General features: G+C 43.0%; 1 protein-coding gene, 1 long non-coding RNA gene and 1 pseudogene across 2 annotated transcripts; 2 read left to right on the top strand and 1 right to left on the bottom strand.

Moving 5' to 3' along the window:
- Positions 1-2,965: 2,965 nt before the first annotated feature.
- Positions 2,966-3,423, bottom strand: LOC133169007 (uncharacterized). Its single transcript, XR_009718350.1, has 3 exons — positions 3,350-3,423; positions 3,197-3,277; positions 2,966-3,131 (listed from the first exon to the last, which is right to left on the bottom strand). It is a non-coding gene; the product is annotated as an uncharacterized LOC133169007 (long non-coding RNA).
- Positions 3,424-8,276: 4,853 nt separating this feature from the next.
- Positions 8,277-11,286, top strand: tmx1 (thioredoxin-related transmembrane protein 1). Its single transcript, XM_061301860.1, has 8 exons — positions 8,277-8,495; positions 9,072-9,187; positions 9,263-9,308; positions 9,397-9,525; positions 9,648-9,693; positions 9,769-9,870; positions 9,943-10,006; positions 10,628-11,286. Exons 1-8 carry the CDS (start codon positions 8,329-8,331, stop codon positions 10,888-10,890), a joined length of 933 nt encoding a protein of 310 aa, XP_061157844.1. The 5' UTR covers positions 8,277-8,328; the 3' UTR covers positions 10,891-11,286.
- Positions 11,287-13,153: 1,867 nt separating this feature from the next.
- LOC133169555 (dynein regulatory complex subunit 4-like) lies at positions 13,154-14,483 on the top strand (annotated as a pseudogene).
- The last annotated feature ends 2,705 nt before the right edge of the window (positions 14,484-17,188 follow it).

Raw genomic sequence — 17,188 nt, 5'->3', positions numbered from 1 at the left:
GAAACAGACAGCAGATGGCAACTTGATCCGTAACACAATATTTCCCCGGATCTCCATGTTGATTCGCACCAAATGTTGGTATAAGAAGCACCACCATCTATTTTTGAAACCTGCCGCCTGCGGCATGATGACATTGTTCTCTATGTAATCCGAGTTCGGGCAGTGCTGCTTCCTGGCAGACTTTAACCCCATTTTTTTTTAAAGCCTCATACTCAACATATCCCTTCGGCGGAACTCGAGCGCTTCTAATTGATGGGACAAAGCAGGTAAATAGAATACCACCTATAAATAAATCCCCGGATGACTTCTTTTTGGAGCATCTGTGCATGCGCCACTTAGAAGACCGATGGTCTCCTAGCTCCAGCCATGAGGAAAAGGGAACAGGCCTGGGATTATGAGGAATACTAGGTAGGGGGGGAATTCGACTTTCTTGAAATCGGAGTTGCTGCGCGACTTTTTGACCAGACATTTTTTGTGAGCCCTTTTGTGCAAATAAATTGACTTTGACCTCTTCTTTTAATTTCCTTGCCTTCTCATTTGCTGTAGATTGAGCTGACCGCGATGTCTGTTGCTATGGTTACCACTCTGCCGGCGCTGATGAGTACACACGCGAGTGCTTTGCTCTTTCCACTCTCTTCAATCTCCACGCTCCACATTTATCCATGCGACAGCTGACGGATGCCGGTCGGTCATTTGGAGGCTTCAGCAGCGCTGCGTGGGCGTGGAGAGGCTGGAACAAGTGCGCGGCCGCGGCGCCGAAGCAAAAAGAGTTTTCTCGAGATGTTCCGCTTGTTTCATTTAACGCAGCATTTCTTGCAGCAAAATCATTTTTTTTCTTCTGAAAGGAAAGATAGAAGCTTTTCTTCTTTTTCTATAGCCACGTGCACGCGCAATTTTTGGGCCCGTGCTGCTCATATTTATCTTAAAACTAGAAAACTGAAGGTCCAAATCAGTCATGACTCACACAATCGCTTCTGTGGCGTAAAGAACTCTCGGAAGCCGTGGAGGCGTTGATTTTTTTTATATTTTGAGGGGGGGGGGGGGCATGAAGCATTCTCAGACCCACACCCACGCACACCAGCCTCAGAACATGATGTATTTATTTCAGACAAGTGTTGCCTCCATCTGAAGTACTCGCTATCAGTGAATCGAAAACAATCTTCCGATTGTTTCCAGCACGGTCTCCATTTTGGTTTCTTGGTTTCACTATTTGCTTTGTGATCTCCATAGCAGGAGCTCACTTAACTGGCCTTTCTCATGACTCCCCAGGGTGCTGCTATTGCCGCAGCTTCAGCTTGGGGGTGGCTAGTCAATAAGAAAAGACATCAGTGCACTGGTTACCGAGTCAACCTTTGTTTTCCTTTACATGCCTAAAGGGAAATTAAAATTAAATTAAAGTGACGACTTTCACTGGCAACTTTATATGAACATTTTTTCCAATTGCTATCCAATACCAAGTTACAAAATGGCTCCAACAAGGGCAGAGGGGGTTTCTTTGCCACACACACATGTCCGAGAAAGACCCCCACGCACATAATGGCATCAGCTCTTATTACTGCAGGCAGCATGGAAGCGCTCCTTTTGTTTGGGTCCCGTGAAAGCAGAACAGGTGGAGAGAAGTGGAGCACAATGAAAGATTCTCTTACAGGCACCACCGAGGCCGAGTATTCCCTCCTCGGGGAAAGAAAGAATAATAACAGGATTTGCCAGCGAAAGTTCAGTCAGCAAAATCCTCAACTGATTGTGGTTAGCTTTTTGCGCTAGCAACATCACTGCTAACTATTCTGTGTGACTTGCCTCTCAAAATGAGCTAGGCACATTTATCAGCAGCAGTCTAAACTCATCAAGCCATTTTGGATAATGAAAAAATCTAATAATTGCAGTGGAGATTCCCTGCGGAGGCTTTATCGCACGAGACACTTAGAGCGACACGGCACGTGTAAGGCCGACGCTCGCTCACGTTGCAATCCTGGCTGCCCACACATCGTGTGTTCCAGAATTCGCTCAGGTCGCAGGTTACTCGTTGTTACAGCTGTTTCCAGGGTCAAATTCTTGTCACTCTGAAAATCACATCCTCTCGTTTTGCCTACATCATTGCAAAGGCTTTAATGTTTTGTAGCTTTTACTGTATGAGGTGCTCATATTTAAAACATTTTATAGACTAGCAAACTGCTAGCTAGCCAGCTAGCTCATTCTAAAATGATCCCCTTTGATCAGAAGCTGCTTTTATATTGCTCTTTATTGGAATAAAATGAAAACATGCTATTGGTCTTGGAATAAAATGATAGATATAGCTTACTTACTAATATTACTAATTATAAAGTTCAGATCAACTTTAAACCTCAACTACTGCATCATGGTTCTCAGTTGTTCTACTTGCAGTGTTAAATATAGAACTGCCATTTTACATCATTAGTGCAGTGTTAATATAGAACTGCCATTTTACATACTTAATAGAATAATGATCAGCGATAGAAATATAAGCGTGGAGCTTCAAATGTTGCCACGATGAAGGTCACATCAGCTCGACATCAAACAGGTTCACGGCTCCTGAAACTCTCAGGTGGGTGATCTTCTCCACGGGAACTCGGTATTTGAATTCCACGCCATATCCGCGGTTGACATATATGCGGAAGGAATCAACGCCACAGTAGATGACCATCTGAACCATATAGAGAGCAACAAGTATGCTAACATGTTTTTAGAACTTGGGAAGAAATGAAGGCAACAACCTCAAAGTAGAAATTGGGTCCATCGAAGGGGAAGGCAATCTCCTCCTTGTGCAGCTTGTCGTCTTTAGGGTCCTTGACACGATACCATCTAACCAGCTCGTCCTCCACTGTGCCCATTTTGCCATTAAGAAAGGAGTTGCGGAAAAACTTATTCCCGCCGGATTTGTTGCGGAAGCAAGCTGTCATGTTCAGGGCTATGTCATCCAAAGTGTCATTGCCCAGCATCAGGTAGACTTCGAAACTGCAACCCAAAAAAAAGCGCGGCGTGTTGTCATATGAACAGCTTTGAGGCCAAGCACTGTACCTCTTTGGGTTCGGCATGATTCGTCCCCTGAGGACGACGGAGCGGCCCACACTGAGACCTCCGACCAGCTCCCCCACCATTTCTTCCTTCTTCAACTAGAGAATGCAATTTGTGGACTGTGTTTATAACTGATGTAATAATGGCTGACATGTTAACTCACCCCGGAATAGCCCATATTGATTTGGCGCCAGCATTGGATGTCACCCTCAGTTGAAAGGTTTCTGGTCACGGTGAGATATGTCTATGATGAAAGAAAACAGCATCATCATCATGGTGTCTCGTTATTTGGAATCATGTCGGGAAGACCACTTACAGCATTCACCTTTCCAGCAAGGGCCAGCTGGTTGACAAGTTCCAGTGCCAGTTGCTCAGCGTAGGTCAGACTCTGGAACCAATGTTTGCCAGTTTTGATTCAGGTTTGGATACAGCTAGTAACACGGATTTACTCACCTTGCTGTCGTTTGAGTTCGGTTCATACTTCTCATTAAAGGTCCATGTTGGCCACACCGTTTTAGCCACCTGAGGTTTTTGACTATACATTAAGATGTACATGGTGAACAGAAAGACCATGACAATGATTCCCAACAGGAAGCCCGACTGCCAGGTCTGTGAAGACAAAAGTAGCATCATTAATACAATTCAAAATGTATCTTTCAGGTTTGAGAAATTTGAATTCAAATTGAATAGTTGTACTTTGGCACCCTCTAGCGGTACACGAGGGAAATCACTGATTTTAATGTAGTCTTAAAATGTCCTTGTAACTAAAGTCTGACTTGTCAGAAGGTAACTGAAGGTATTACAATTCAAATAAGTCTATTAGCAAATAAATAAAAGGCATTTTTTTTCTCCTAAATAGATGCAAAAATGTTCTTAAATGATTTACACTCACGCATCGTCTCGGCTTCTGTTTCAGATTCTCCTCAGGGGTGTCCCAAATCAGAAAAGTATCTGCAGCAACCATCATGACTTGCCGATGTGATTCTGAAAGTCAACTTGTCAACTTGTCGCACTTATGCTCGGTCGGGCGACTCAACCACCAGCATTGATTGATGGCGTGTTGGTGACGTTTAAAGCTTGCTTTTTGAGGTATTTTACGTCGATCTTTATATTTTATTACTTACATAACTTTGCTCTGAGGTACGAATGCAAGACGTTTCAAACGATTAAAGATGTTATATAATAATAAAGGTCTTGACGCAGTGGCATTGGCTGATGCATTAAGGTGCGATGGACAAACGTCACATTTAAAGCACAGACGAACTTTGATGAGGTCAAATTAAACACAAAACGAACTAATAACGTTTTTTGTTGTGCAACGTAGACAACCGAAAAAGAAAGAAAAATGAAATAAAAATTCAAATAAAGTGGACTGAGATATATTTATAGTGTGTTGGTAGTGTATTATTGACAATTTCCTGTAACAATTTATCAAGCAAGAAAAAAAAAATAGTCAAACAACAGACATTGGATAATTTCTTATGAGATATAAATTGCTTCCTCGTTGTCAATAAAGCATGTCATGTGTACGGGGTAATATATATTTCACTGGCATGATAGTAATATTTGCAATTTGTTGATCGATGTGTTATGGAAGCACTATTCTTAACAGACTCAGAATTTGTAGCTATGGCTAATAGCTTCCCAGATAGCTATCTTTCCTAACTAGCTCGCCAAACTGCCAAATTGAATACAAACTATGAGAACCAAGATTATTATTTTTTTGAATATCAGCAAAGCTTCTTGTGCAAGCACAAAGATTCAGTAATTCAACACCCTGGTCTTTATTCAAGACTACAAAGAACTAAAGTTACTTATAACTCACCAAGCTCACCAAAAGATCTACTTTTTTTAATGCACTTTATTGACAATGAAAGAAAACATTTTGTAATGCAGTTTTATTGATTACAATGAAAGAAAAGAATTTATTCTGGTCCGTTCAGCATCTTCATAACTCAATATTAAGTCACACAAGTAGTGATCATGTTCATCTGAGTAAAACAATCATGTTACAACAATCCTGTGGTCCTAATAATCCTTAATGTAAATGTATGATATATATGCATGATCAAGAAATGGAACTTTTTATGAAGTCACAGAAGCCTGACATCCATCAGCTTGATGTCTCCCTCCACTTTCACACGCGTGGTCTTGTTTAGCCCAATCAAACGATGCTTGAAGTCCAATACGTGGGCATTGTTGACGGACACGTTGAAAGCCTTCTCGCTACAGTGGATGACCATCTGGAAGAGAAGATAAGAGGGATCTTCAACAAGTAAACTCATTGCCCTTTACTAAATAACCTTTTGTGTCAAACAGTCATTTATATAACCTCAAAGTAGGAGTTGGCTTCAAAGGGAAAGGAGTTCTGCTGGCGCTCATCAGTACCCCAAGATTCACCAATGTAGGCGGTCCGAACAAACACGTTGGTATCTCCGTTGTAATTGAAACGTGGTTGCAGGCGCATTGAAACAATGCTGGTATTGTCCAACAGGTCGACCATAAATCTGCAAGGCAAAAGTGCAAACGTGTTGTCATGGCGACAGCTTTATTTGTGGATGTGGCCTCGTACTTGTTAGGGGATTGATTGACTCGTCCTCGAATAGCGATATTGCGGCCAACTTGCAGACCTCCAACCAGATTCCCGATGTAAGAAACCTGCAACAAGAGAAAGTCATTCGTGAATGCTGAAGGCCAGACACTAAACTGAAATGCACAGAAAAAAGAAATAAACTCACCCCAACAGGTTTCATGAAAATATTGAGCCAACATTTCTTATCATCAGTTGACTCGCTCTTGCCATAGTCACCAACCTTTTTCTTTTTGAAACAACACAGTTAGCATCATCATGGCGTCACGCAACTTCTGGTCAACGCTTGCGCGGCGACAACTTACAGACTTGATCTTTCCCTTAATTGCCATATTGTTAACGAGTGCCAGAGCGAGTTGCTCGCTGAAGTTCAACTTGTTAGAGGAAGCTAACAGCTGAAAGCAAAAGTGTTGGACTTGGATTATTTTAGCGCTAAATTATCTCAGTCATAAATCGGTCACTCATAAATCTGAACGAAGGCAACGAGACTGTTCTGGTTTGGTTCGTACATGGCTTCTTCTCTCCACCGTTGCTGGTAGTAGCACGTTGTCCTTGTCGTCGGTCACGTACACAATTTGTTTGCCCCAATCCGAAAAATCTATAACTGCAGAATCTTCGTAATCATTTGGCTTTTTGTTTTTGTTAAAGATCAACACGGGCAGCAGGATCACGATAACCAGCAGGATAACCACCAGGAGTCCAACCAGAAGAGAGACATATCGGGTCTGTGTGCTCAACTGAGGAGACAAATACTCCTCTGCTGCCTAAAACAAAAATAGAGTCATTAATAAAATCCAAACAATTGCGGCATTCAACTCAGCGTCACATTTGGCCTGTGATATTTGCTATATGTTAATGTTCAAACTGGATCTACTATTTTAGATGGGAAAGAAAAAAATCCTGACAAAAACGTTGTCAGATTTAATATTACATTTGTAGAATATGAATTAAGCAGGGGAAAATGTTCATATTTTGCCAACTATTCAAAATGTAATTAAAATTAGTTGTTTTTCACATGATTTACAATTAATTGCCAGCTAATTGGCATGGATGTTTAGAAGATGCACACAACGGTTGGATAACTTACGGTACGTTCCGCCATTTTCCAAGTGAAGGAAGGACGCGTCCGCGTATCTTCAGACGGGTCTATCGGGTTCTGAAACTCGACGTCCACGGAATGGCGCTACTTCGCGGAAGCTTTCGACCGGTGGTGAGTTTGTGTCGTTAATTCTTTATTTTGTGACGCACTTAATGTTGCTCCCAAGGAACAAAAAGGACGAAAATGCGACTCTTGTAATGTATGAAAGTTATTAAAGCTTTAATGGGTTTATTGACGGTTTCCGTGGCCACGACATATGACGGCACAATGGACAATTAATTAAACGTCACAAAGTAACGCCGAGACTGCTGAGGTTATTATGAAGTCAAGTCCAACAGAGATGTCATAATAAAACAACAGTTTTATTTTACTCAACGTTGGAAAAGAAAAATCAAATGTGCACCTTAAAACTCACAGCACTCATGCATGTAATTATTATTCCCTTTTGAATGTCATTTTTTTGTAATATAAACAGTAGCTATGACGCCTCGAGGGTGCATTTTTAGAGTCACCTACAAGAAGGGCACAGATGGAGTTGAATAAATCAAATAAGTTCACGTGAGGATGTTGCAGAAGACATTCCAAAGTCAGAGGAACTTTAGACCGTCAAGGTGATAGCAGCTATTAAAGTAAAGTCCCCATAAGGTTGATTTAGTTACCAATAAACCATTTAAAAAAAGAATAAATGGAGGTATAGAGAGCTAGAGAGGGCAAATTAAATTGTCATTTTTAAAAAAAAATGCGGAAATGAATATAAGGCAATGCTTTCGATATTGATTTCGGGGTCCTTTATTGAACTCAGCGCTTCCCAATTAAACCAGGCTTCATTTCATGCAAAACATCCCTTCATAGACAAACTACACTTTATTGCAGCCATTCTTTTTAATCACTTTCTTGCAAAATGACCATCTCAATTGGCATCCAGTATTTCATGCCAACAAAAGAGCAACACCACCACCTACTGGTCATACATGATACTTGTTAGAGCATTAAAATTGATTAGAAAATTAATTCGAGAATACTCATTTACTTTACGCATAATAGTGTAATTACTTTCTAATTATTTGAGTGTACCCACATTAAAATAATTTTCAATCAGGTTATAATTTAATTAGTTTATAAATGTACTGTACTATGGAGCAATGGTGCGTTCAAGTGATTCAGTCAAAAGGAACGACAGGTGGTTTGCGTACTTCAAATTACAACAATTTTATGAAAACACCGACTAAATGACATTCAATATGATAAAAAATAATCTGTTGGTGTATTAAGCACACCTTTGTGCTATTGTTCCGTGATCAGCATCTTTTATCGGTCGTAATGTCAGCTATAATCTCACTTTGGCACTTTAGAATTGACAGTCAACAACTCCAATATGACGAACGCGGCACGACCGCCAATAATGTCGAATTAAAGCCTAGAAACGTCCCATATTGTCTATTTCAAGATATTCGTTGAGTCATTTTCAAATTAAATGTCCTCAAATCCGACCCGAACGAGAGCAACCTTTTTAAACATCATTCTGACGGCGGATTTTGGGATTTGCTCTCGAACGCATCACAAAGGGAGTCAATTTTTGGTTAGCTCAGCGGACGAGAGCGCCACCATGTTTCCCTCGAGTCTGGCTCAAAAACACCCCTCGCCGATATGCTATCTCCTTGTCAGCGTGTGCCTCGCGTCCTTGCCGTTTACCGGGGCCAAGCAAGACAGCCTCCGGGAAGTCACGGACAGCAACTGGGAGGACATCCTGACCGGAGAGTGGATGATTGAATTGTCAGTAGCTTTAGCTAAGTCCGTCAGCTAGCCACATGGAGGGGGACACTGGGGAGGGCATTTCGTTGTCTTAACTTTTTAATATTCCATATATTTGCAACTGTTCAATTAAACCACAGTTATTCGTTATAATGTAATGCTGCGGTAGAATGTTTGGTAGTTTGTTTTGCTAGGCTACGTTAGCTTGGCCAACGAGCCGGCTAACTACATGCACTAAGCTAGCAGTAACTGTTTTGACGTTCGGGTTTTGAATCTTTCATTTAGTAGTTTTCTACATATCATCAGTGGGCGAATTCATTTTTATCAAATGTTAAGTCATTCACTGTCAGGGCTTTTCAATGCCGACTTCCCCATTTTGACAATCATTCTAGAACATTCAAAGAATATTAAATTTACCAAAAGAGGAAATGTTTTTCTCTAACCAGGAAAAACTTTCTGCATGATTACATTCTCTAGCAATCTGTTTCTACCTTTTTTTAAATTATTTATCCAAAGGTGGTTGGAAAAAACGTTTAGTATAAAGAAATGCAAGAGAGATAAATATGCTTTTGTGACATTTTACTTAAACCCCAACAGCTATGCACCCTGGTGTCCAGCCTGCCAGCACCTGCAACCGGTGTGGAAGGAGTTTGCTGAATGGGGGGAGGACATGGGTGTGAACATCGCCAAGGTGGACGTGACGGAGCAACCGGGTCGGGAGCCCCACAAAAAAAAGATTTGGTGGTTTTGTTACTGAGTCTGAACTTGCTTTTCTTCTTACTCGGAAGGTCTTAGTGGGAGATTCATCATTACGTCACTTCCAACTATTTACCAGTAAGCTCTTTCTATCATTTCTCGTTCATTTATTTAAAAAATAAAAATTCCGGTTTTCTTTAATTGGCTTTGTTCCTATGCGTCCCAGTTGCAAAGATGGCGTCTTCCGCAAATACCAGGGCGCACGCACCAAGGACGAATTCCTCAGCTTTGTGGACGAGAAGAAGTGGAGTACGGTGGAGCCGGTCTCCTCCTGGTTCGCTCCCTCGTCTATTTTGTGAGTGCCCAACGTTGTCTGTCCAATCATGTCTATGTGTTTCGACTGTACTGGTTCCACTCATAATTATAAATGGTGATGTCACTGCAAAACAAAACTTTGTCCTGTGTCATCTTTTGCAGAATGAACTCCATGTCTGCTCTCTTCAAGCTCTCCATGTTCATCCGGGTAAGTGCGGTGAGAAGACAATGAGACAAAAGTGGAGGGAAAAGTAGCTTACATAATGTGGGACGGTTCTCGCAGCGTTGTCATAACTACATGACGGAGCAACTGGGCATTCCCGTGTGGGGCTCGTACGTCATCTTTGGCCTGGCCACACTCTTCTCCGGCCTCGCTCTTGGACTGGTGAGCCAAAACGAAACTTTCTGTCAAATGTTTTGCTTTGTCAAGTAACATGCTCAACTTTTTTTTTTTTAGCTGCTGGTGTTTATCGCCGATTTTGTCTTCCCGTCTCGACGATTCTCTCCGGGCTACTATCAGAGTGAGTTTTTATTCTCATTGTGGAAAACTTTATACCTTTTTTTTAGTTAATTAGGACCAAGTATTTTTTTCGGAGTCATGTAGTAGGATTGCGTGCTAATAATTATTAACATGTAACATGTAAAGCGACTTTGGGTATCTAGAAAATCCCAGTTATTATTATTATTATTATTATTATTATTAAGTGTGATTGCAAAGCAGTGTCAAAAAAGTTTTGAAACCAAATCAATACAGTACTTATTACATGTAAATATCAGCTATGTTATCAAAACAATTAAAAGAAATGCTAAATGTAAATTTACTTCAAATTTAAATAACTATCCATCTATCTCAGCGGTCTCTCATATCCTTGATAAGTTCGCTTCAAAGATTTCAATTTTTGCTTATAAAAAGTCTACACACCCTCAATACATTTCTTGGCTATATCCAGTTAAAACTGGAAATGTGGCTGTGTTCAGAATTAATCACCTTTAAAATCAACACTCAGTACCATTGAAATTCCTCTGGTCAGCGCCAAATAAATTTCAGCTCTTCTAGTCGGCATTTTCAAGCTGAGCGCTTCCACAGCACGCGAAAGATGAAGAGTAATTTCCGTGGCGTCTCTGATGTCGCTGGCGTGCAGAGAAAGAAGCCGGGGACCAGGCGTGGCTCCAACAGCAGCAGGAGGAGGAGGAGCGCGAAGCCGACGGCGAGGAGGAGGACGACGACGACGACGAAGAGGAGGAGGAGGAGAAGGACGACGAGGCGTGGCGGATGCGACAACGCCTCGCCGCCACCCTCGAGGGCCAGCCCAAGACGGGACACGCCGTTCGGAAGCGGGCAGTGCCCGGACGTATACAGCAAAATGAGGATGAAGAGGAGGAGGAGGAGGAGGAGGACACTTAGAAGGGCAGAGTGGAGCAGCATGTTGTGTCTTGAGTGGGAGGAACCTCGCGCTTCCAACAACGTTTACAACACGACTCTCTTCCTCCTCCCTTTCCCCCCCCCTCTTCCTCTTCGGGAACAGAACTTGAGCGTTGGGAGGTCCGTGGAGCCGTTGGGAGTTTGCGGTGTTCTTTTATCAGCTATGCATCCTTTTCTTTCTTTTTCTATTTTATTATGTTTTTAAATAACGGTTTCATCTGATGTACATAGATGTCATTTGTCCCTGTAACAATGTTTGACGAGTGCAGTGTTAGCCAAAGTTAGGCTTGCAAAATTCTAGGAACTTTTTCAAAGATGGGAAATTTTCATGGAAAGTACCAGGAATTTAATTGGGAATAAATGAGGACTTTACAGAAATTGGATGTTTTCTTATATTATAATAAAAAATAAATGATCGCAAAATGTACAATAACATCTCTAAAAATTAAACTAACTGAAGAGTATGAAAAATAATTATTGAGAAGAATGCATGTTTTTTTGATTGACATTTGCGTTTACAGCTACTACGCTGCAATATATTCCTTGCCGCTAGGTGTCACTAAACTACCTGAAATTAGATTCATTCAACCCAAGCGGGTTCAGTTCAGAATTCAATGCGTGTCGGTGTTAATGAGTCCCGGGGAAACAAATCAGCCAACCGAGCGACCGTTTCCATGGTGATGGCGAGTTTTGTTGTGGTGCTCGGCACCCGACCCGAAACTCACATCTGGTCCTGGGTCAGTCGAAAAGCCCCCGACATATGCATCCACTCCCTGAGTTAATTTTCTTTCTCCACTTGACTGGGAATTTGTGTGCATTTAGACATCGGAATTCATTTAAGATCAGGACACCAGGGAAAAGGAGGGAGATTTTATTTGTGTCTTCGATGAGCTCACAATTTCCAGCAAATAAAATATTCAAATTGATCAAACGCAACCAAAATATGTGAGTGATTATGTTTTTTTTTTTTTTTTTTTTTTAAGAGTTCTACTTTGAAATCTGCCCACTATTATTCGGCTGAGTTGAAAACCGCCACAATGAGATTTTTTTTCCCAAAGGAAGCGTTTGAATAGAACCAAGTTGCATTGTTTGAATTTCACGCCCGACATACCGACACATTTCCAAATGTTAGCTTGGGTTCATCCCCATGAATGGCGGGCAGGCCCCAACTTGTGTGTGCCAGCTCACCTGTGGTCACATTTCATCACCTTTTGCCTCGTTCACACAACACACACACACACACACACACACACTTAAAACTGACACAAAATGGCCATTCCAAACCCAAATTTCAGATTTCCTGTGTCTTTTCAGGCGTTCTTTTGATTCTCGACATGTCTGGCATATTTCACGAAGCTCAGTGAAACCCACTAAAAGACTCTTTGCTATCATTTCATCTACTAGGAACTTATGTTTTCCTCAGATATGACCTCCAGATTACAAATCATGTTCCTGTTGGTTGTAAACCTCAAACATGTTTTACATTCCCACGAAAATGAGAATGTGGCATGTGCGACACAGATGGCTCAGACTTCAACTTTATTCTGTTCAAAGTCTGAGATGACAGTTACCATGTTCAGCGACAAAATGACTTTTTGGATTAAATTCACTTTTGAGCCTTAATCAGCCTGATTAACACATTTTTAATGATTAGCTCACCAGTATTGACTCAAGTAAGCTAGCAAGCGAGCTTTAGCTTACCGTCCTCAATTTTTCTAGAGCTCGCAGCTGATGTTTAGACTTTCTCGGGAGCATTTGTGGTTTGCTCAAATACACGAGAACGCACTTGCGGCCAAGACTGGAATTAAATGGACCGCAGTTCCTCCTCCGAGAAGGAAGAAGGTGGATCCAGCAGTGGTGACTATGTGAAACCTTCAACCCCGGGAACTCAAAGACAAAAAAGCTTCCATTTTTAAGAGGGGGGGAAAAAAAACCCCGCTTACGTCAACATCCGAAAAACCTGAAAAACCATAATTCTTTTCAGCTGTATCAGTGATGACCCGGAATGCGCTAATCTTTTGTGTTTGATGGAAACAGACAACCAGCCTCGGAGACGCTAAATCCTCCAAACGTCTCCCCGGTCCAAGTTTTAAGTTACAACAAAAGCTTATTTCCTAGCTGGAGCATTTTTTGAAGACGAGTCAAGCAGCAATTCAACGACTGTTTCCGTTCAGATGTCATCTATGATGTTTGATGGGGTCATCTTAACCAAACTTAGTCTACAAAGAAAACCTCATCGGCAAAGATGACATCACGACATTTCAGACTTGCTGATAGTTATCGTTTCAAAGCAATCAACGTTTTGCAGCACCGGAAAATAAATTGACTGCAATCAACTTGAGTCCTCGAAATATATCCAGGGCTTGTAGTTTGTGAGTGTTCTCCAAGATGGCTAAAGGGAAGGGCAAAGCGAAGGGGAAGGGCAAAGGCAAAGGGAAAGGCAAAGTGGTGGTCGATGAAAACACGCCGCTGACCGAACTGACCGAGCAGCAGCTGATAGAGCGAGTTGCTAAGATCACAACGGATCTAACCCGCATCCAAGATGAGAAGAAGAGCTTCCAGCTCATACGGGACCAAGTCAAAGCCTTCTGGGAGATCTCCAAGCAGAAGCTTCAAGATGTGAAGGACAAGCTACGCGAGGGTAGCATGGTGCGTGATGAGGCCAAGATGCGCCACAGGATGAAGGTGACCAAGTACCAGCAGAAGGTCCGGCACCTGGAGTCCGAGTGCCACACCAATATTTCGCAACTGAAACTGGACGGGGCCGGTTTCTCCACCATCGCCGACAAGAAGAACTTTCAGATGGAGCAAGGGGCTCTGAATGAGATCCGCAGGCTGCAGGTGGACATCAGTGAGAAGGAGATCTACAACCAAAACCACATTGAGCAGCTTAAATTCGACCAGGCGTCCAAACTTGTGGACATCATGGTCCCGCACGACTGGAGGAAGGTGGAGCTGGAAGCCAAGCACAACGCCAAGATTCTCCCAATGTTTGAAACGTCAGAGAAGAAGGTAGAAGCCGAGATCAACGTCCTGGACACGCGAATGCAAATCAGTCTGGAGTCACTGAAGAAAGAGCACGACGGCGCTTTCCGCCATGCACTAAAGCGAAGCTGGGAGTTCTACCAAGCGCATATGGAGGAGATCTCCCTCCTGGAGAAGCAGCTAACCACCATCATGTGCCAGGGCGTGGTGCGGCAGCTGACGTCCATCCAGAAGCAGCCGGTGTCCCCGCAGGAGAACCTCCAGCAGGACAAGATGAAACTGCAGGAGCTCCAAAAGCAGCTGGAGAAGCACAACGAGAACAAGGCCCAGCGCGAAGCCAGCAACGCTCGCCTCGCGGTCCTGGAGGACGAGCTAGAGGAGCTTTCCCTGAAGCACAGTAACCTTGTGCAAGAGCTGGAATCCAAGGAGCTGGAGCACCAGAAACTACTCAAGAGCCAGGCGGCGGGTCTTCTAGAGGTCCAGCACCGCAACGGACTGCGGACGAGACAGCTGAAGCTCAAGCTGCAAGCCGCTACCGAAACTTTGGAGAAGCTTGAAAGGAGCCTCGGCGCATAACGCTGACTTGGGGGTTCACCACTTGGGAGGTTTGGACTCGCTGGCATGGTCGCGGTGATAACACCAAGTGAAATCATACTTAAAGTGCTTGTCGAACAAGGACTTCAGGGAGAGGTGGGGGAGATGAAAAATCAACTCTTGGACTCCATTTTTTTTTTTTTGCAAACTCATGGCTGAACTTCTATGTTCTGGATCTCTGTGACCCATTACAACAGAGCCTGCTTTGGAATGTTCTGTTGAATGAACAGCAGGGTCCCTAAACACAACCAGATGTTCTCCCGCTGAAACCATCGTGGTCCCGCACTGGGCCGGGACCTGGACCGATCCAACCCGCGTCACCACGGACAAACCCCAAGCCTGGATTTTTTAAGTCTCAGCTAAACAGTCTTTCTTCCTGTGCCTCTGTGAGGTAAATGTTCCTGGTCTGAGAGGTTCTTTCTTTGGAGGCGAGCGAACCAAAACACACTCGACGTCATTTTTGAAAACACTCGCTCTTTGTGTGTGAGTGTGTACGCGTGTCTATATTTGGAATTGGCGTTGTAAATCTATACGCAGAAGTTCCATCTTGGATCAAGTTGATCACTGAAGAAAAAGGTTCTCACGTCTTTCACATGGACGAGTTTGGAGGAATTTGAGAAGCCCTCGAGGGGGGGTGAGCAGGGGTGAGAGGAGGGTGAGACGGCAAAAGAACAAAGGCGGCGAGCGCAGATTAAAGGCGGTCGTAAAAGGCGGCAGACTGTGGTGGAGCGTTAACGTTGAAAGCGTGCCGGAACTGCAGATGAAGTTGATTTTGGGAGTGTCATGACAGGTGGAAATGGCTTCAACGATCAAAACCGAGTTGACGGCAATAATCGTGGAGAATAATCGAAAACTATACAGGATGCATGCCAGGCCTGTAGGTGGCGATGTTGGCGTTGTATAGAAATGCTAGGCCCATTTTTTGGATGTCTCTGAAAAATAATCCCGTGGTGCGTGATTTGTTCATCTTCTCGGAGCCCGAGACTCGATTATTGTAATCGATTTTCGATACTTAAATTGTACACATAGCAACAATAGGGCCATCAGACATTTTTTTTTTTACCAGTCAACAAAACAGAAGCACGTGTGAGAATCCGAGGTCAACACACACCTGTGAAAGTTTCAACTGGCACCGTTTTTTTTTTGGACTTTGGAACAACAGGAACGAAACCCAAACATGTCTCCCCGCTGAAGCCAAATATTTGTTCTTCTTTTTCTCTTCTCACTATCTCCTCTCACTGCGAACCTTTTTTGACACAGTCATGTCGTGACTGAAGCTTTCAGTTGAGAGTATTGCGCAACAACGCTAATACCGTTTGTTATTGCTCCTCATGTTACTGACGGATTCACATTTTTCCAGAGTTTTCTCCTCATTGATGATGAACGGAAACAAAGATTTTTTTAAAAATACCCTGATATATATTAAATAAATCAATGCTTATACTTCCACCATTTTTACAAATGCAAGTGTGATTTAAATAGATGCAAGTACCTTCACTATAAATAACACTAGACTAAACTGGAAATTGCGTAAAATGACGTCCTGGTCCCGGTGAAACCGAAGCAAGGCTGCTTATAATGTAAGTCAACGCCGCAGTCAGTCACATATTCAGGAATGTTATTACTGCAGTTAAAGGGGGATGGAGCTTTAACAGCAAGGGGGGGACGAGGGTGAGGGTGCATGCATGAGATAGCAGAATGCACTGATGCCTGAATTGACACTCTCAGGTGACATGTTCGTACCACAGAGTCTAGAGCCGACATTCCATCGAGTGGGACGAGGGGGGGGCGTGGGTTTTGCAACATGGTTTGCAACAATATCATTGAAACGTGACGAATATAACAATACTCAAATGATTTTATGTTTTACTTCAATTCATTGTGTTTCTCCTTCTGGCGTGCCCACCATGGCCACCAGGGGGCAGTATCTCGTTATATAGCTATATCAATATTTTTGATCTCAAGAACTGTAGCATCAAGGGTGTATTATATAGACGTGTATTCTAAAGCACTGATGCCCCTCCCACCCCCCGGCCGCAGCAAATCAATAGAATGTTTTTGAATTACAAAGTCATAAAAAAAGGCCCCATTATCTCATTACTTTCCTCGACGTACTCTCCCGATGCCTGGAAGGCGCAAAGCTGGCATGAATTTTGCATGTTTTCTTAAAAGCGACATCAATAGTTGCTATGCATTATTTAGTAGCGACAAGCATTCTCAAGTTGGTCCAAATGTTTTTACACAGACGCCCGCGCACACACACATACAAAGTGTCTCATTTTCCCTAGCTCACTGCACACGATGAGCTAATGACAAAAGCTGCTGACTGGCTTTAAATGACTTTTAAAGCCAGCAGCAGCAGCAGCAGCGAGTCATTGGGCTCAGTCGGTGGGTCGCTCGCTCGCTGGGTGCGGGGGGTTATACGACACTGCTGGGGACCACTGCAGAGCGCCCGCATGTGTTTGAATCTTCACAGATAATTATGTATAACCTGCATTGCCGCTCTCCCCATTTGAATTGCAAACGACGCCACGTGCAGTGCGTGCTGTGTTTATCCTTCATTCTTCTTACTGGCATGTTAACGTTTCATCATTTTATCCAAACACTATTCCAGTGTTTGAATGATAGGACGTCTACTGTATAGGGTTACCATGGTGTATTGTTTTCACCGTACCATCTGGTGACATGCACTCCTTGACTC

The sequence above is a fragment of the Syngnathus typhle genome, linkage group LG16, assembly GCF_033458585.1.
Source record: "Syngnathus typhle isolate RoL2023-S1 ecotype Sweden linkage group LG16, RoL_Styp_1.0, whole genome shotgun sequence".
In the NCBI taxonomy this organism is placed as follows: Eukaryota; Metazoa; Chordata; class Actinopteri; order Syngnathiformes; family Syngnathidae; genus Syngnathus; species Syngnathus typhle.
Note: the sequence above shows the minus strand (reverse complement) of the source record. Positions and strands in the feature narration are given on the sequence as shown.